This window comes from Pteronotus mesoamericanus, unplaced genomic scaffold (assembly GCF_021234165.1).
Source record: "Pteronotus mesoamericanus isolate MK-2021 breed Mesoamerican mustached bat unplaced genomic scaffold, CSHL_Meso_final contig_20, whole genome shotgun sequence".
Classification (NCBI taxonomy): Eukaryota; Metazoa; Chordata; class Mammalia; order Chiroptera; family Mormoopidae; genus Pteronotus; species Pteronotus mesoamericanus.
This window is the reverse complement of record NW_026555085.1, coordinates 15,118,069-15,138,317: the sequence shown is the minus strand read 5'-3', so window position 1 is coordinate 15,138,317 and position 20,249 is coordinate 15,118,069. Positions and strand designations below refer to the sequence as shown.

The window sequence follows — 20,249 nt, the reverse complement described above, 5'->3', positions numbered from 1 at the left end:
ATCGGTAACTTTAGCTCTGTGGGCAGGCACACCTGTGCCCTCCCATCTTTCAGATTTTATATAACGGAGCCATGGCGTCTCAGCTACTCAGGGGTGGGTCTCTTTCCACCACAGAGGAAAAGTGAGAACTGAATAGGGATGGGGCTCTTGATGGAGTTCAGGGAGAGGTAAAATAACTAATCTCATAGCAATTACCTACAGCCAACACCATCAGAGGCGCCAGTTTCCCATTATAAACCTGAGCCTCTGCTGGGAGTGATTTGCAAGGCAGAAATACACACACAATTAGGCCCTCACTATGAAAGAAGGCATCATTGCCTCCCCATTGGAAGGCCACAGCAAAGCAAACCTCAGGGGGGAAATAATGTGTTGGGCTTTGGGAATGCATTTTTTTCCCTCCCATTCTTTAAAAAATAAAAATCTAAGCAAGTCCCTATTTCAATATGTTGGTTGAATCGTTGGCAGCTTTGTGAGGAAGGCTGGGGCCCTCCCTCCCTGGGCTTCCCTGTCAGAGGAGCTGGGACCTGGGCCACCTGACGAGGCCATGGTTTCCAGGGCAGCCAACAGCAAACCAGAGAGAGTGGATGATTTCTCCCTCTAAGTACCATGTCAGGGGACAATAAACCACTTTGTGGAAATCAATTAGGTAGAGATCACTTCTCCTGCCTTTCTGTTTGTTCGTGTGTGTGCTGAAAATAAATTCTTACAAAATTCATGTCTCTGCAACACACTCAGAAGTAAAGCTAGACTTGCCTTGCAGACATTGAAAAAATAAATAAATAAACATGCTCTTTTGAGGAGGGTACTGAGAAGGGGAAATGTAATGATGAGCAGAAATAGGCAAGCAAGCAGCGATGCTGTCTGTTGTTGTGATAGACGTGTTCCCTCCCGTCTAACCCCCGCCCCCATGGAAGGCGATATGCTGCTTGAGTCAATGCAGCTTTGAATCCCCCATGCAATTTTCTCCAGTGCCTTTCACATAATTGATAGTCAATATGTATTTGTTTAGTGAAAGGATAATTTTAAATGAATGGTTCATTGACACAGAAGGCCAAGTACTAATAAGTGTATTGATTTAAAGTCTTGAGCCTGCTGACTAGTGAGACATAGAAAGATAGAGTCAGATTCTGAGGTATTTGCATTTACAGCATCCTCATGGAACAAAGACCAAAGGGTCAAAGGGGGTAAACTACAGGTAAACATATTTTTTTAGGCACAGCCAAATAAAAACATTTCTAGTTGTTAGACCTGTCCTCAGAATGGACTGCTTTGACAGAGATAAAGCCCTGCTTAGTGGAGATATTCAAGCACAGACTAGATGATTACTTGGGGTCTAGCAGTTGGTGGTCCAATATCATTGGTGTTAGACTATGGGATTTTGAAGTTCTCTTTTTCCCTGAGATGCTTGGGTTCTGCGGTTTCAGAAAGTTGTAACTCTACATAGTTGCCATGTTGGAAACTCAAATTCTGTTCAGCACATATTTATTGAGCCCTTACCCTTTGCCAGGCATTGTCCTGCATAGACACTAGGAAGACAAGGATGAATAGTATAGGGTAACTGCCCTTTGAAGTTAGGCTGGGACACGGTTTTAGGCTGTTCTCTTCAGAACGTTGTTTGGTTTGGATGTCATAATCCTCTATTCCTTCTTGCTAGTATGCACGTGCCAACTCAGGACTCTGGTTCCCTTTTTTTCTAGGCTGGAATCGATGGGGAAAGCATTGGCAACTGTCCCTTCTCTCAGCGTCTGTTTATGATCCTCTGGCTGAAAGGAGTCGTGTTCAATGTCACCACCGTGGATCTGAAAAGGTAACAGATGCTCTATTAATGAGGAACATGTTTAGCTGCAGGAACAGAGAACCTTCCATGAAGGAGGGAAAAAGCCTTCCCATGGCTCCCGGCAGCCTTCTGCTCATGCCTTGGCCAGATCCCTGGCTACAAGAGCGGCTGCAAAAGCCAGTATCTCACTTGGGGCTGAGCGCTTTGCTGCCCAGATTAGCCAAGTTCAATCAGCAAGGAAAAAGGAGGGAGTGGACATTGGATTTTCAGTTGAGAATGTCTGGCACAAAGACGGGCATGGACATCTTAAAATCCACAAGCTAGCCATTCCAGTAGTACCAGGGCCCCAATCCTGGGAGACCCCGGCAGGACTGCGGAGGTGAGAGCTGAGTCTCCAGGGAGTTGGGATCTGGATCATTTCCCTTGCTCTGTCCCCATCTTTAGAATCCTTTAGTGCCAGGGCTCTGGATTACATGCAGGAAGGAATGTTACTGGAATTCCCTTTTCTAAAATGCAGTTTTAATGCCTGGTAAAAATGCCAGGAGTGGCCCACTATCAGGAGTCAATGCTTTTTATTTTATTCTATAATCTTCAATTACAGAGTATTGTCTCAGTTCAACTTTTGTATTTTTGTATTAACTCACACTCTTTTCAATCTTGTTTTCTGTTTTTTCTCTATCACCTGTCCTTTAAATATGGAATAGCTCAGAGCTCACTCTCTGATTATTTATCATATGCTTCGATTTTCCTTGCATGACAATCTTAGCATCTTCTTTTGGTCACCTTTATGTAAATTATCCTGTACCCAGAATCCTGCTATTTTCTAGGTATGTCCACTTGCATTTTCTATTATCATTTCAACATCTACGTGCAGAACATTTTATCTGTCACTGTTCCTGTGAGTTCGGTTCCACTCTTGAATTCCTTTGTTCTCCCATTTTATAGGCTCCCTTCTCTTGCCACCTCCATTGTCAGTCCAGCCCAAGGCATTCCTCCCACTGTGCTCTCTCTTACTCCAAGCTCTCTCGTTCATTCTCACAGGACACACGTGGCTCAGGTCCCTCTGTGGCCAGCAGGGTTGCATGTTTGTTCTTCAAACTGGTCTTCCTCCTCCCAGATCCTTCCAGGTTTCTCTCTCTCTCTGTTTCTAGCTCGCTCTCTCTCTCACCCCTTGTATTTCCATAAGGTTATTTTTCCTCAAACAATCCTCTAATCCTGTGGCTCCCCCTACTCCCAGGACGCCTTCTGACACTGCCCATTGCCTGGGGAATAACTCATCTGCAGCCTTCCTTTGTCTTTGTTTTTCCTTGGCTCTTTCCAATATTCTCTCCCAACATCTCTCTATGGCTGAGCAGGCTCTGTCAGGTTGGAATGCCTTCTGCTGCCCTTGTTCTCTCCAGCCTCCAGCCCTTGGCCAGAATGCTCCCTGTCTCGCAGAGGCTGTCCCCACCTTCTTGAATGGACAGGTTGTCCCAGCGCCCCTGAAGCCTCAGCCCCTCCTAGCCCACCACTCTCAGTCACATCTGTCCCTCTAACCCACCACCAAACTGCCCCAGCACCTTTGCCTTGCTTTGTCATTTAGTGCTTCACCAGCTTATGGCATCCACAGTCCCAGCGCTTTACAACTGTGAAGTGTTTTTCCATTTAAAAACATACACGCGCGTGCACACACACACACACACGCACACACACACAACATATGACCTTGTGAAAGTCTTACTTCTTCACTTTATACAAGGAAGCGGAGATGGAGACCTTTAAATGACTTGCCCAAGGTGCCCGTCTAGAATTGGAGGGGCTGCTTCTAAAGACCTGGTCTTCTTGGTCCAAATACCAATGCTGTTCACAACACATCAGTTATGAAGCTTGTTTCATCTTTTGAATGAGACCTTAGATCCCTCAAGAAGAGGCTTTAAGTTTTCCTGTATCTGCCATAGCAGGTGATTTATTCAGACCCCCAGCTAATATCTGTCAAATAAATGAACATGCATCCGCCATGAAGTTATTATCTGTGACAGCTAAAGAGAGTAGACTTTCTTACTGTTTGAGAGAAGGGCTTCCTTCAATGGAGAAGAGGAGTTCCCTGGATTATGATTTATAAGGATGGACTCGTGTGTTACCTGGAGCTCAGGGTGGGAGAAGGAGCACCCTGCATTCCTCAGATGCCTGTGGTGTTCCTGCACAGCTGTTATCACATCCGATTCTGCCAACACCCTTTGTGGTAGGACAGCCAAGTATCACAACTCCTATTTTATAGATAAGGAAACTTTCCTACTGAAGAAGAGAAGGAGGAGGAAGAAAGGAAGGAAGATAGAAAGGAAGGAAGGAAAAGAGAGAGGAAGGAAGGAAGGAAGAGAGAAAGGAAGGAAGAAAGGAAGGAGGGAAGGAAGGAAGGAAGGAAGGAAGGAAGGAAGGAAGGAAGGAAGGAAGGAAGGAAGGAAGGAAGGAAGGAAGGAAGGAAGGAAGGAAGGAAGGGAAGGAAGGGAAGGAAGATGCATATATAATAGTTAAGGAATTTTTTAAAACGTATGATATAATATGATACAATGAAGTTCAGCAATTCCTAAGAAAACTGATTTCTTATCCTGGCACCACCATTTATTGGCTGAGTGACCTTGAACAAGTTACCTTACTTTTGTGAACCTCAATTTCCTCACCTGGGCAATGTCACGCCTGGCATCTAGCGTCACTGTGATAGTAAGTGAGCAGGCCGTGCAGAGCCCTTGCACGCAGCACTGGCCTGGCTCAGAGCAAGGGCTCCACATAAGTTGACTGTTCTTAGCTCTGTCTCTGCCCTCAGGGAGCTGATGATCAGTCAGGGAAAGAGGACTGGTACACAGTCACTAATCCAGAAATTAAACTTAGTAATATGTACTTAAATGCTAAGTATATCATTTCAACCATAAATGCTGAAGAGGGCCAACAAAGAGAGGGGGTCGCAAATGACCCAGCATCCACTGGAAATGTCCAGCGGAGCTTCAGCAGCCGTGAGCCGTACCTCCCAGGACGTCCGATTCCAGAGGCCATTGTTCTCTCCAGTCACAGGAAAAAAAAAATAAATAGAGCTCTGTATCTTTAAGCCACAGAGAGGTAATTGCTAAAAAATAGAGTCAGTGTAGATTTCCCCTCCCCGCTGATAACCCAAGCATTGCCGCCTTGTGTCAGCTCTAAAAACAGAAGGGGGAGGTAAAGAATGTCCTTTTATTGTCTGAAAGGAGGGACACGTACAAAGCAAACTAAGTAAATTAGATTTTAAAAATGCTTTCAGTCTCAATTGCCTAAGGAGTTCCCAGAGTCCGGGGATGAAGCTGGACGCCGTGAGTGTCTGGGCAACGGTAGGGGCGTAGCACCATAACTGAAATTCCTCTCTTCCCCTCCCAAACTGATTACTCCAGGAATTTGTTTCATTACAGATTCCTCTTCTCTCATTGTTTACTTTTTTTCCTGTTCCTCCATCTAATGTTTTCCACTCCAGACTCCCACAAGAAGTGTTGCATCTCACAGAGAGCATTTGGGGTGAATCTGGTGCTCTAGTCCTGCCGGTGGAAGGCTCCATCTTCCCACTCTTCCTACTCTTATTCCTCTTCTTTCTACTCTTGTCTCAGTGCAACCCTCCCCCTCCCCCGTTGCCCCATCTGCCAACCCTGCTTCCCCTGACTTTGCTCCGTCTCTGCTCTTGCACTCCGACCAGCTGGTGGGTGTAAAGTGGGCCCCTGTCAAACACAAGGCCACTAGCCTTCTTGATGATATACCCCTAACAACACAGAAGGTATTTCTTAGTCTAAAAGTGCGAGGATTGGATCCAGTAACATATGAAGTTTGGAATTCTGGATAGTACTTTTTTGTTAAGCTAATTGGTGAACGAAATTTGAAAGCAAAGCCCGACCTCTGCCCTGGGTTATTGAACACTTGGCACTTGTCATTACTTTCTGTTTTTTAATAGTACTCAACTCCTTCCTCTTAACTGGCTCCTCTCTCAGGGACTTCCTGTGCCATACCACATCCCTTCAGACCCTCCTCCAGCCTCCCCGCCCTGCACTGTAAGTCTGTTTTTTGCTGACAGGCACATTGGACAGCACAGGGAGTCTCATTTACAGTAAGTCTCAGGTTTGCCCGAACGTGAGGTGCCCTCATGTGAGCCACCACCTGAACCTTGCTCTCTCTACAGGAAGCCAGCTGACCTGCACAACCTGGCCCCTGGCACCCACCCGCCCTTCCTGACCTTCAACGGGGATGTGAAGACGGATGTCAATAAGATCGAGGAGTTCCTGGAGGAGACTTTGACCCCTGAAAAGTAAAGAGCTGTTTATTTCTTCAGCTAATGACAGGGAGAGGGCAGGAAGGGGTCCATGTTGACATTGAAAAAAAATCACAGTGTTAACTTTGAGGAGGCAGATTTCCTAAGAAGCCTCATTGATTCAGAGCATAGGACCCTCAAGAGTCTGGGACACCCCTCCTGCCCCCAAGGGCTGCCAATCTCAAAACTGCTCCACAAAGTCCAGTTCCAAGGGCCCCTAGGAAATGGAACAGATCACTTCCTCCTAAACAGAGTGATGTCAGGAGCACTGGGAAGGGTTCCACCCCTTCATGCCCCTGAGGAAGTCCCCTGTCCAGCTCACTTTGCCTGGAAGACACCCAAGTGAGGGCAAAGTCTCCTTCGCTTCAGAGCGAGAGCTGAAAGGCTAATGAAATGAAAATAAGCCAGGAGAGAGGTAACCCATGACTTCAGATTACACCAAGGTATAAATAAGGGTCATAAATCTACCAGATCTGGTATGAGCTCATAATTAAACATGAAAGAAACAGACTGAAAGCAGCATCTCTTCTGAAGATGAGCAGAGGGAGGGGAGAGACCAGAGAGCTGTATGTCTCTGTCAGGTACAACAAATAAGCTGCTCCTGGTGGAAAATAGGAGTAAAAAAAAGGCAGGTGAATTGTAAAGGGAGCTGGAAACTAGACTTGCTCATTATACTGAATTGTAATTGGGGATAAAACAATCACAAGTGTGTTTTTTTTTAATAGGAAAATAATATTACATACAGAGTTCAGATTTTATCCTATAGGGTACACAAAAACGTCCTAAGCAAACATGCTAGAGAGTGAGTTTCTAGGCTTACTTTCGGGGTGGCGTTGGGGGTAGAGATGAGGAGGGCGGAGGCCAGGAGAGACAGAGGTGGAGCAATCAATTGGAAGGAGCCAACTGGGGACAGTCCAGGCAAGATGGACTTCAGGGCTGAGCTAAGGCGGTGACAGTTAAAGGTTGGGGGCAGGGAAGGACGTACTGAGTAGGTAAAGTAAGTGGGACTTTACTAAACTACAATGTTGCATTTATTCTAAAGTTTTACTTATTTATCAATACTTATATTGCCCTCACTTTGTGTACCCCAGGAGATAGACTATTCTCATTTTAGAGCTGGGGAAGCTGAGACATGGCAAGGTTGAATCACCTGTCTAAAATCATTCATCTGGCAAATCATTGTTAAAACTCCCAGCTGAGCTGCCTTAAGACTTGAACATGTGTACATTCTTCCTAAAAAGTATCCTTTGTTACCTACATCGGGACAGTTTCACACAGAGAATGGAATCATGCTTATTGGAAGCAGCTGAGTGTAGACTGTAACTACGTGCATACACAGATTAGCTGGGCAGCCCCACCCGTAACACCCAGCTCAGCCACCATGCACATCTCTGAACAGGACAACAGCCACTCGCTGAAAGGGCCCTGAGGGGGCTCAGGCTCCATCCCTCTCCCTGGGACTTGACCTCAAGGTTGGCACCATTTTTTTTTTAGATGGGAAGGGAAAATTGAAGCAATGAGGAGCACAGTCCCACTTGGTCCTTTGCCAGGTGATGGGCCGAGGTGTGCAGGGGCCGGGTTGAGCCTGCAGGCCTGGGGTCCACTCCTGGCTCTACCGGCGAGGTGCTGGGACCCCTCGAACCAGGCTCTTCTCTGCTCTCGGCCCCAGTTAGCCTCCTCTGGGACAGGGAGACCCCAGAGCCCTTTCTGCTCTCAGATTCTTCACACCCGCCTTCGCCAGGCTCCCTCTGCCCCCAATCCCACTGTACCTTTCCCAGCTGTTTCTCTAACTCAGAAGCCTCCAGTCTGCATCCACAAAGGGGCCAACCACGCCCTTGAGACCCCCGGAATTGTGTGCCCCATGTGTGCAGGTATAGTCTTCCAGAGGAGGGCCATCATCAGATTTATTATTACTATTTCATCAGATGCTGAAGTTTCCACAGTCCCAGTAGAGCTAAGTGGAGTGGGATGCAGACGCTCCCTTCCCTCTACCCTGTCTGCCCACGTTGCCTGTCCTGAGCTCTGCTTCCTCTGGTCTGGGTCCTTTTCTGGACTGCAGCTGTGTGTAGGAGGTTTTCCTGCCACGTCAGGGACCCAACAATCCACCACACCCAGGTAGCAGGACTTGCAACTGTTAAAATGTACAACTTCAGAAGGCCACCAAGGCGGGGCCAGAGTGATAAGACCATCGACCGTTCCAGCTCAATAAGCATGATTCCATTCTCTGTGTGAAACTGTCCCGATGCATGTGCCAGAGTGATAAGACCAGAGCCCTTAGATGCATTGGTACAGGTCAGACTGCGGCAGGTGCCACAATTACCTCCTGATAAATATCAGCAAGCCGATGCTGCTGTCCCACACAGGGAGCCGTGCCGCTCTGCCCACAAGCAAGCCACCAGCCTCTGTCGGCTTCCCACTGACTTGACCCAGGAGTTCGGGTGGCCTGGGTCCTGAGGCCCCTGGAGGAGCACAGCCTGACCCTCTGGCTCTCTAGGGAGCAGCAAACCCCCTGTAACGGTTGGGGAGCGCTGGCCAGCCATGTGTTTCTCATCACTCTGCTGTTTGTAAAAGCCGCTGGAGAGCCAAGTAATTGTGGGAGCTTTTTCCCTCTTAGCTTTATTTTTTAAAGGGGAAAAAAAAACCCTCACATACAAACACTCCAACACTTTTTTAAAAAATCACATTTGGGTCCACAAAGCATTTGGTGTCAAAATGAGGAATCCAGGAAGTCTCAGGTACTTTCTGAATGAGACCAACTTCCATCCCTTTCCTTACACTGACCCAGTTGGCGTGCAGCAGGGAAGCACTGGGATGAACCTTGAGACGTGCTGGTCCTTACCTTTGGTCTCTGTGGAATGGATTAGCGTTGAGACCTGCTGGTCTTTACCTTTGATCTCTGAGGAACGGCAAGAATTAATAGGATTCAGGGTCAAGAGTCAGAAGACATATGTCTGGCCATCCTTCTACTGTGTTTGTCTTAGGACCTTGGGCAAACCTCTCTCCTGCTCAGATCCTCCCAGTTTCTTCATCTCTAAAACGAGGGGGTGAAACTATGTGGTCTCAATAAAAGTTCTACGATTCCATGAGTTTTTAAAAGTGTTTTCCAGAGCCCGTGGTTGTTTAAAATAACCCTAGTGTATAAATGCTGTGATAAAAATTCAGTGGGGAGTGGGCGAGCTGATTCCGTCTAGTTTCATGGCACGTCATTTCGTCAGTCAGCTCAAGCAAATACTGAGTGTTAACAGGGTTCAGAACACTGCCAGAATTGGAAGACACTTTAAATTCATTATTTTAAGAAATGTTTACAGAGATCTCACAAGAATATTTTTTTAACCCTCTGGGAGGTGGAGAAACAGCCTCAGAAATGGCACAGTGGCTGAGAGTATGGGCTTTGGAGCCAGAATACCAAATTCTAATCTGTACCACTAGGTTGTGCTGCAGTAACAAGTTAGCCACAAAATCTCGGTGATTTAAAAGAAGATGGGTTTATTTCTCACTCCTGCAACACCTGAATGGGTGGTGTGGCCCTCTTCCATCGTTAGCTCTTTCTTTTTTAAAAAATTTTATTTATTTATTTTCTAGAAAGAGGGGAAGGGAGGGAGAAAGAGAGGGAAAGAAACATTGATATGAGAGAGAAATATTGGTCAGTTGTCTCTTGCACATGCTCCAATTGGGGACCAAATCTGCAACCTAGGCATGTGCCCTGACCAGGAATCAACCTGAGAGCTTTTGCTTTGCAGGATGATGCCCAACCCACAGAGCCACACTGGTCAGGGCTCCATCTTTAGTTCCTGGAATACATTTCCTCCAAGGCTCCTTCAGCAGGGAAAGAGCAAGAAGAAATATCATGCAAAATGTTTTTAAGGGCCAGGGCTGTGAGTGGTCATATCACTTCCCCTCCCATCTCATTGGTAAGAATCTAGTCATGTGACCCCCACCTAACTGAGAGAGAGAAGTTGGGAAATGCAGAGAAGCACATGGATACTTATTGATCATCAGTGGTCTCTGCTACAGGTAAATTACTTAAAACCTTTCTAATATGTAATTTTCACATCTATAGAATGATGACCATGATGTTGATCTTGAGGGACTATTATAGAAGATAGTGCTACTTAGCCTAAAGACTGACATAGAGTTAAGAGCTCATTAAATGGCAGCTTGAAGAGTTAGAAAAAGATGTCAGTGCCTCTTTGTGACTGTCTCCAAGATACAATTGTAAGGACAATTGGTGAGCTTAGATTTTAAAACCACAGATCCCAATGGGTGTCTTTTAATGAAAGAGCCAGATTCCGTCCACCTTCAAGGATCATTTGCTTAAGTAGCAGAGACAGGACAAGGCAAGCACACAGTAAAAGATCAGAAGAGTCAAGAGCATTAACCTGCTTTGTAAGTGAGGATTTGGTGAGGCTAGGAAGGAGGAAAAATGGAGAATGGACAGAGGGGCAGTCTATCCACTTTTCAAGTAATTAGGAAAAAGAGGGGTTAACACTTAAGCTGCCAGGGGAGGCCCTGGAATCAGCAAAAGTCACTCCACGAGGACCAGAAGCCTGACCCTCTTTTTCTCCAGTGTAGCCCCAATGCCAGGGTCACGGCTTGACCTCTGTAGGTGCCTCCTGCATGTTGATTTAATTGCACAGGGGCCTGTTGTTCAGTAGTGTGGTGGCCAATGGCTAGTTAATGAGAAGTCAGTTGGGACTCAAGGCCAATTGGAGCACCTCCATCTGCAATCGTATATGTAGTAGTGTGGATATAGATATAGATATATAGATACATACATAGATATAGATATAACCATGGCTACTATTTACAAAAGAAAGATTTTTTTTTTTGGATGAGAAGTCAACTGTTTTACTTCCCAGAATGAAGCTTAAGTGCATGTCTAAGATGAATGTATTTGAAATAAGAGATCTTAAAAACAGAGTGGAGAGAAATTTTCCTTAGTTAGAGCAGAGATTGGCAAACTTTTCTATAAAGAGCCAGATAGTGAGTACTTGTGCATTTGGTTTTGTGGGCCATACAGTCTGTCACAACTCCACTCTTATAAAATGAAAGCAGCTATAGACATTATGTAAATGAGTGGATATAGCTGTGTTCCAATAAAATTTTATTTATGAATATTAAAATTTGAATTTCATATTCTTTTCTTATGTTGCAGGATAATATCCCTCTTTTGATTTTGTTTTAATCATTCAAAAATGTAAAAGCTATTCTTAGCTCCTGGAAGGTACACAAAGAGATGTGGAGCTGGATTTGGCCCACCAGCCGTAGATTGCTGACCTCTGAGTTAGAGAAATTCACCATTTCCTTGACTGTCACCAGACCACCTCACAGCCATATTTCAAAGATGTTTCTATAAACAAAACAATATTCTCAAGCCTTTTGGAGAAAGAGAATGGACTCTGTAGCCCACTCATTGCATATTTAAAAATAGTGTAAATATAGAGCTAAAATAGTGTTAATATCCTGTACAATAACCTCACCAAATCTAGTTACTGAAATACTTGAGATTAACATTTGAAGATGCCCTTCCTATAAAGACAGACTTCAAATGGGACGTTATGCTCTACAGTAAGGTCTCAATGAATCCTGGTGCCTAGAAAACACACAGCACCTTCAAGGTCTCCTTGAGCACATGGCCCTTCATCCACCTGTGTTTGGCCAACACTGATCATGAAGAAATGATCAGGTTACTGGAAGTGGAATCAAATAATAGCATTTAAAAAAAAAGAAACTAAACTAACAAACCCAAACCCAAATCAAAATGCATTTTCTAGATCCTTCTCTCTTTACATTATTACCTCCTCAAGCAAAAACAAAGCACCTGGTATAATTACTTAAAGCAATCAATTCCAAAAGCATGCCAGATTCAGTGTGAGAAAGCCAAAACAGGGGAGGGTTATCCTAAATTCCCATGTCCTGGCAGATTACCTGTCATCTTGAAGTAAAGCTTGCTTTGTGCCCCCAATCAGAGCAGATGAATTTGACAATCCCTGGGACACGCAGGAAGACAGGTGTATGTGCAGAACCTACACAGAGCGCCCCCTCCTGGTGTATGGAGAGAATTTATCCATCATGCTCCACCAAGTTCTAGCAGGGCTTTGGGAGCTTTGAGGGTAAAACAGCAGAATCAAAGAGAGGCTCAGGAGATGAAACTTAAGAGCTGGGCTTTCAAAAGTGAAACTGAGTGGACTGCACTCTTGGCTCTGCCACCCGGCCACGTAAGCATAGAGAAATTTCTTCTCTGTGCCTCATTTTTCTCAAGTGGGAAATGAGACTAATAACAGAACTAACAGAATTGTGAAGAGCAAATGATGAATACGTGTGAAGAGGTTAGTAGAGTGCACGGCACATAGCAGGCACTCAGTACAAGTTGGCCTCTGCTGATATCAGAGAAGCGGTGAGATGGAGGGGAAGAGCAGAGCTCCAGTGGCAGGAACTCAGTTCTCATGGCACCTCCGCTGTCTAGTGTCCATGGGCCCTCAGACAGCCATGTAACCTCACTGGTCTCCAGTTGCTTTCCCTGTAACATAAGGGTGACAGTGTCTTCTGTATCTGCTTGATGGCAGAGGACTGGACCCAGGGACTTTAAGACTCGTCCAATGACAATATCTGAAATTAAACAGCTACCTAACATGGCCCAAGAGTGGACAGTCCTAGCCCGTGGGTCAGTGGAGGAGCAGAAATAAATGAAAGAACAACAAATAATTTTTAAAGGCTTTTTGGTTCAAATTATTTAAAACATTAAACAAAAAATCTATTATATTTTAAATAATAAAGCAACCAAACAGCTCACAGTTGACAGCTATTTACCCAGGGATCACAAAGGTTCACATAACTGATAATAATGGTAGCCAAACAATTGCCTTAGATCTCCTCTCACCCCTGCCTGGCAATACACATAAAATGCTTGTGATATAATTTTTCGCTGTAAATGAGGTCAAAGACATGGATTCCCAAACATGCAAGTTTATCTCATTCTGTCTCAAGGACTATTTTCTCAATGATAAACCGTCCTAACCCCAGTTTGCTTTTTATATTCTTCTGGCTTCAGAATGAAAGAATGTGCAAGAAAGAGGGGCTGAGCATTGTAAATCTGTATGTACGCCTAGAAATAAGACATTTGAAAACACTTGTCCTCCTGATGGAGCCTGGTCCTTATCTTATTACTGCACATAAATAAGGAATGTGCAAAGGATATTTCAGTAGAGGACCATAGGCATCCTTCCTTTTCAGAAATGATTTCAAAGCCTCAGTGCCAGGGTACCCAGCAAAGCCCCTCGTTCTCACACTGCCAAGATATAATCACAGGCCTGGCAGTGCATAGTTATTTTAATGTGCATTGGGGAAAAGTCAGGGGCATCACTTGATACAGAGCGAGCTTGTTCAGAATTTTGATTAGGGCCTTTCATTGGTGCATTATTATTGGTGGTCCAGGAAGAAGATAGCCCCTAGCCCCTCTGAAGAGTATCCTCATTCCCTGCCTCCAGACTGTGTCCCCCCAGGCAGCTCACAGGCCTCTGTTTTTGTCTATTGGTGAACTAGCACTGAGAGGACCACCCTACCTAAAGGGTGGGTATAAAACCCCAAAAGATCTGCAGACTCAGCTAGAAACAGGAGTGTTGCTTGTGATGGGAACAGAGTCTCCCTTAAAAGAGCTCCAAGTTCTCACTGATTTTAGAACCCCGTGTCTTTCTTTTCAGGTACCCCAGGCTGGCTGCAAAACACCGGGAATCCAACACAGCAGGCATCGACATCTTCTCCAAGTTCTCTGCCTACATCAAAAACACGAAGCAGCAAAACAATGCTGGTGAGTGACTCCCTGTCACCAAGCCGCCCTGGGCAGTGCTGTCCCCTGCCCAGGGCATTTCAGATACTCAGGTCAGCTAAGCACCTGAGAGCAGTGTTGTTTGTTATTCATCCCTGTTGACACATCCTTGTATCTCCTGCTTTATGGCTAGTGCAGGAGAAAAGCCAATGGGCCTTATCGCTGAATTGGAGGGAGGGATGCAGCGGAGGGATGCAGCGGAGGGATGCAGCGTGTGTTCTGAGTCAGACTTAAGGTATTGCATAGTGTCCTGCACCAAAGGGTCCTGCCTTGTACGGAGGCCCAGTTGTCCCAAATTCATGACCCTGCCTATGCTTCCAGGAACAACAGCTTTCTCCTTGTCTCTGAAAGATTTCTTGATGGTTGTCAGAGGCCATAGTGAGACAGCGCCGTTACCATAGTGAGACAGTGCAGGTTGTGAACGCTGAAGGCAGAGCCCGGCTGGCTGAGTTCTCCCTACTGCCTGCTGCAGGCGCACAGGGTGCTGGGGAAGCCACTTCTCAAAGCCTGGCTCTTCCCCTTCTGGCCTTGGATACAGAGCTCAGGACTTGGTTCCCTTGTGCTGCCTTCTCAGAGGGTTTTGAGTGCCTCATAAATGCTCATAGTACTTTTAGTCCCTGCTTTGACATTGCCCTTTCAGAATTAGCTAAAACAATTGAATAGAACTGTCTAATTGAGCATGTAGAACATTGGAAGAACTGTTAGGCCCTAGAGAAGAAAGGGAGAAGGATGAGAAAGTTTGCTTGCCTTCCGGATGGGAGAGTGAATGAGATGGCCTTATCGGTGGGAGCCTGGATGTAACCCAGCACAGAGCCAGAGTAGCCACTTGAAGAACCTCTGCGAATGAATGACGATCAGATAAACACACGGTGGACCAGAGCAAGTGGTCCAGGAGCTCAGAGGAAAAAGGCCTCTCTTCAGACCCAGGTAATCAGGAGAGGCAGCCTTGAATGGGTGGAAGGGAAGAAATTTTGGCAGGCACAGGGTTCAGACAGTAGGAAGTAAATAATTCAGTAACGGTTACTTAGGATCTGGATTGTGCCAGACATGGAACTAGATTCTCAAAAAAGACTTTTCCATTCTTTGAGGCCTGGTTGATGCAGAAGAAAAGGATTAAATTCACAAAATGTCAAATAATAAGACAAGAGATAAATGGTGGCTTAATCAAAGGGAGTCTAAAGAGCTGGTTCATGGTCCCGTGAAAAAGGAGAAACAGTATCTGTCAATGGTGTTCAGAGCAGGGAGAATTTACCTTCAGGGCTTTTGAGAAAGTTTCTTGAAAAATTTCAACTGGATCATAAAGGTTAAAATGGAGTCAGTTGTCTGGGTGGATGTTGGGAAGGTGGGAAAATGCCAGCAGCAGAGACTGGAAAAGTGGCCAGAGACTGCAGTGCCGGCCTGGGAGACTGGATTTACTGAGCGGGCAATGGCAACCATAAGAGGTGTATGAGGAGGCACTATCAGGAGAGTGGCTTTTTAGGGGCCAGAAGAAGAAAGATGTGGAAAATATTTCAGCTCTATTTGGTGCTCTTGCTCTGTTGCATCTGGACCCTGTGGTGGGTTGAGTAGTGTCCTCCACAGATTCGTGTCCACCCAGGACCTCAGAAGGCAGCCTTGTTTGGAAAGAGGGTCTTTTCATATATAATTAGTAGTCTCAAGATGACATCATCCTGGTGATCTAATTCCAACAACTGCTTTCCTTCGAAAAAGAGGAAAGGACACACAGAAACATAGGACAGGAGGCCATGGGAAGACAGAGCAGAGGTTGGAGTGTTGCATCCACCAGTTAGGGACCCCATGGGGCCACCAGAGGCTGAGAGAAGCAAGCAAGGCTTTTCCTCTAGAGCCTGGGGAGGGAGCACAGTCCTGCTGACACCTTGCTTTTGGCCTTCTGCCCTCTAAATTTGTGAGAAAATAGATTTCTATTGTTTTAAGCCACCCAGTTTGTGGTACTTTGTTGTGGCCATCCCGGGAAACCAATGAAGCCCTTCAGAGCCACCGTGTGAAAGGGCAGTTACTGCCACTTTCCGGCCTGAGGACTCAGAGGCACATGAGAGGACCAGAGGCTTGTCCTCACCTCCCCTCCAACCCCTCAGAGGGGGCACTCGACTCTAGTTTTCAGGTTCCATATCCAGCGCCCTTTCCCTCGGCCACAAATATCTTCCTTCATACTTGTCAGAACACCCTCAGAAAGTTTATCTCATCTGAGCCTTCCAGATTTTTCAAGTTATAAACAGTATTTACATATTATCCATGCTTACAGTTCTCCCATCCCCAAAGCCAAAGCTGGTTTCCACTGAGCATCACGTATCAATTTCTTATAAACTCAACACTCTCCAGCTTTCATTGTTTCCGCTTCTTCTGTTTCACCCTGGTTTTCTCTGTGATGGGTTTTGCTCTTGTGACTCCTTCTCCCCCTAACTCATTTCCACGTTTCAAAGCTGCTGCGTTTTTGCTTTCCCAGAATCTATCCCCGCAAGATCGCAGTCCCTGGTGCTGTGCTGCCTTTTAACAAGATAACACGGATTCTTCCTTCGTCATAACCATTGTAACTATAGCTTGCCCACTCCCTTCATTTCCCCTTCCTCTTTCCTTCCCTGACCCCGCTTCCCCTGGTTATGGTCAACGGGGACCAACAGTTCTTAGGCCCAGCAGCCAGAGGCCAAGGCCCCTGCAGAGAGCAGCGCCATGGCTCCGCCCACACAGCTGAGACCCCCAGTCCCCGCTTCTGCTCTGTAGAGCTCTGCAGGCCGGGTGGGGGACAGCCCCTCCCAGATCCCTGCGGCAGCATCAGCATTAGCCGCAGGCTTTCTTTGACCTGCTTTCCTGCACCATAGCCTGGGTCTCCCCTCTGCATCTTCAGCCCTGTGTCTGTTTCTTCAGATTGTTCCTTTTGTGTTTTCAGCTTTTTTTCTCTTGAGGAGAGCCCTCTCTCCCTTTCCACCATCTCACCGCCTAATGTCCCAGCCTCCATACATACATTGGTCATGGGTGGGGCCTTTTCCTGCCCTCTCAACATCAGAGCATGAAAACCCCAGCACTGTGTCGGGGAGGTCTGCAGGGTGATCCTCTTTCCTCTCCCAGGTGGGCACTGGAATACCATTGAAAATATCCCTGCTGTTCCACAAAACCTCAGGTGCCCAGCTACCGAAACCCAGACCCCAACCAGAACAGCCATCCACAGCTAGCACACAAGAGAATCGTCATTTGTATGTTCAGTCAGTCATTCCTTCCTTCATTTGACAAACAGAGATTGCATGGCCTGGCTTGAATTCCAGGTCTGCCGCTCTAGCTATGCAACTTTGCCTGAGAGACTCACTGTCTTTGAGCCTCTGTTTTGAGCATCTGTAAGGCATACTTAATCATATCTTCAATCTCTTCATCTGACACATAAGGCAATTAATAGCACAGCTAAAGTTTGTAATGCAGATTCATTCATTTTACAAGTCAGAGCCTACACATCCTTTAGCACAGTGCCTGACACATAGTAAAAGCTCATTAAATGTTAACTTTAATTATTATTGTCGCAAAAATGAGACAAATATGAATATTGGCATCAGAAACTACTCCTTCAACTCTGACTTTTTCCCTACCCAGTACTTCCAAGCCCATTTAGTCTCTTCTCTATTTTTTTTTTTTTAACTTCACCTCCCAGTTTCTTGGTGCATTTTCCTCCTCTCCAAAGCATGCAGCAAAGAGGTCTGGTGGCCTGGCCCTGGCAGTTATACCTCATATTGCTCAGTGTGACCCTGAGGTTATGGTTTTGTGATTGTCATTGTGCTGCCTCCTCCTTTTGTAAATGCACAAACTGCACAAGCCAGTCCCCTTGGTGCTGTGACCGGATTCGACCTCCCTGCCCTCTACACCTCTTTTTAAACTTGCTTTTCACTTCATTTAAACAGCATGGATTTTCTCACGACAGTCTCAGGACCCCACATTTAGTGAGATGCTACAAGGGCTCACTTTCTTGTCACTTGGGATTTCCCACCACCGCCCTTGGTTTGGAAGGGGGAGTCCAGGGTTTTGTTTCTGGATGTGCTGCATGTCCCTTGGCTCAGAGGCAGGCCATTGCATGGTGGCTGAACTCACAGACTCTGAGCCCGACTACCTGGGTTCAGATCCTAGATTTACCTCTTGTTGACATCGGGCAAGTTACATTACTTCTGTGTGCCTCGGTTTCTCCATCTGTAAAAACAGAGTTATAACTGTACATACCTCACAGGTATGCTTGCAATAATGCCCACCATTGTGTTCAAATGCTAGCTGTTGCCCTGAGCTGTTACCTAGGGACAAACAGTTATACCCCAGCAGAGAGTGCTGGGGTAAAAGTGTAGTTCGAGGATGTAGTTACATGTTAGTCTATGAGTTTGAAGGTAACACTAGGGATAGCATTCAAGGATCACCCACACTTATACGAGGGCAGAGGGAGAGGAGTCAGGGAGGAGATTCAGAAGGACTAGCTAGTGAGGAGGAAGGCAGGGGTGGGGTGGAGGGGATCATGAAGATGGAGAAGAAACGCTTTTCTTTATTAAAAAAAGAAAAGAAAAAAAATAGTGATCTGTGGTATAAGCACTGTACAGGAGGAGGCCATGGAGACTCTGCCGGTTGTATCCTCCCATGTCCTTCCCTGACCGTTCTCTCCTGCCTCAGACCACCACTCAGATCCTGCACCACAAGAGAGAGCTCAGGCTGGCCCAGGAAGCAGGGCCCTTCTCCTTCTGAAGGAGGGTGCATGGGGGAGACCATGGGGGGTGGGCACGCCCTCCTGTCGGGCACTTGTTCCCGCCCGGAGAGCGTACCATGGCCCTGAGGAAGGACAGAGCAGCATTGCGTTCAGATTTGGCTACAGGAGTCCCTGCCCTGGGCACCCACACGTCACTTGTTTGATCTAGCAGGGAAACGTGATGTCATTTGTTCAGTATTGAAGGTCCGAAGCGTTCTGAAGCAGGATTGTGGGAAAGGCACAAGCCTCATCCCTCTCACCTCAGGCATATCTGGTACCAGGCCTGGACAGACTGCAGTCAGCTCCACATCCTGTGTCTTGCCTCCACGCGTGCTGCTCAGCCACAGTGGCCTGGCCCTCCACCTTCTGCAGCACTGACGGCCTCCATTTCTAACATCCTCCCATCTCTCTCTCTCTCTCTGCTAGTATCACTGCTAAAAACCCTCGCACCCTGACACTGCTCCTTGCACCTTCCTCTGAGATGCTACTGGGTCCCACAGGCCCCAGGCAGCCCGTGCCCAGGAAGCCGGCCTCAGACCAGGCTCAGCAGCGCTGCGTCTCCTTGCTCCTGATGGCACACTGGCCTTGTCACTCTGCTCGGGACATCAGCTTGACTCCTCAGTTTATCCCTTCCCTTGAGGGGTTTCTTTTACACCCTAATTCAATATGTCATCCCCCTCTCTGTCATATCGTAAGAGGATCTGGGCTTCTCTCTCTGAATATCCATTTTATATTTTACATTTCTTACCCTCAAAGTGTCGTTCGAGTAGACTCTGAAAAATCTCTGCCAAACCCCTTGGCTTTCAAGAAATTCATTTTAGCCACTTACACTTATCTGGGCATAAAATACCATATTTTACTTTATTTTCCACAATCTCTGTTTTTCCGTACACTTTAATCCTGTAAGTTCTACTGGTTTATTCCACTTTTTGTACGTGTTGCATGTTCCAGGCAATTAACAAATGGATCTAATGGGTGTCTTTAGTTCTCTATTCTTATTCGTTATTTCTAAAGAGCTTTTAAAATTTCTTCCAACCCTATCCCTCCAAATACAGTTTAACGTCCTGCATCCTGGCCCAGCATTACCACCCCATGTTTGGCACAAGTGTCATATTCCTATGTACTTTTTCCCATTTTCTTTTTGGTTGGAGAGGGAGTGGACGTGTGTGCATGTCGACTAAGACAAGAATCTTATATTCCTCCTACTCTATTCACTCCTGAATAGTCCCTTCGTCATCGCGGTGCACACACCCACTTCCGCGGGGCTCTCTTTCCCCTTCTCAAAGGTCTGCCAAGGCCCAGACCCCACCTCTTATCTAATCCATACCTCATATGCAGCCTCATGGCTTTTCCTCATTCACATTTGCGTAGTCCTTTTTTAACGCATCTAACACATATACATCTTCAATTGCTGGCACCACATATTTCTGTACGAAATGGTGTTTGTCCCAATTTGGATGATTCTGGGAATTTCAAGTCTTCCCTGGAATTCCCTCATCTCTTCACCCTTCAAGTCTAGCTTCCTCTCATATTTCCTCCTCTGTATTCCTATCTTGTGGGCCTCTTTCTGTTTTCAAATTTATATTCCACTTGTTCCAGAAAGACTTTATAACCACACACAGGGACA

The 20,249-nt window shown here is 46.2% G+C and overlaps 1 protein-coding gene across 2 annotated transcripts in view; it reads left to right on the top strand.

The window, feature by feature from the left end:
• Positions 1-20,249, top strand: part of CLIC5 (chloride intracellular channel 5) — a 146,588-nt gene that overhangs the window by 98,046 nt on the left and 28,293 nt on the right. For both annotated transcript variants that reach the window (XM_054569445.1, XM_054569446.1), the window contains exons 2-4: positions 1,698-1,807; positions 5,946-6,071; positions 13,775-13,881. In XM_054569445.1, coding sequence (XP_054425420.1) covers positions 1,698-1,807; positions 5,946-6,071; positions 13,775-13,881 — 343 coding nt within the window. The remainder of the gene's footprint in view (positions 1-1,697; positions 1,808-5,945; positions 6,072-13,774; positions 13,882-20,249) is intronic.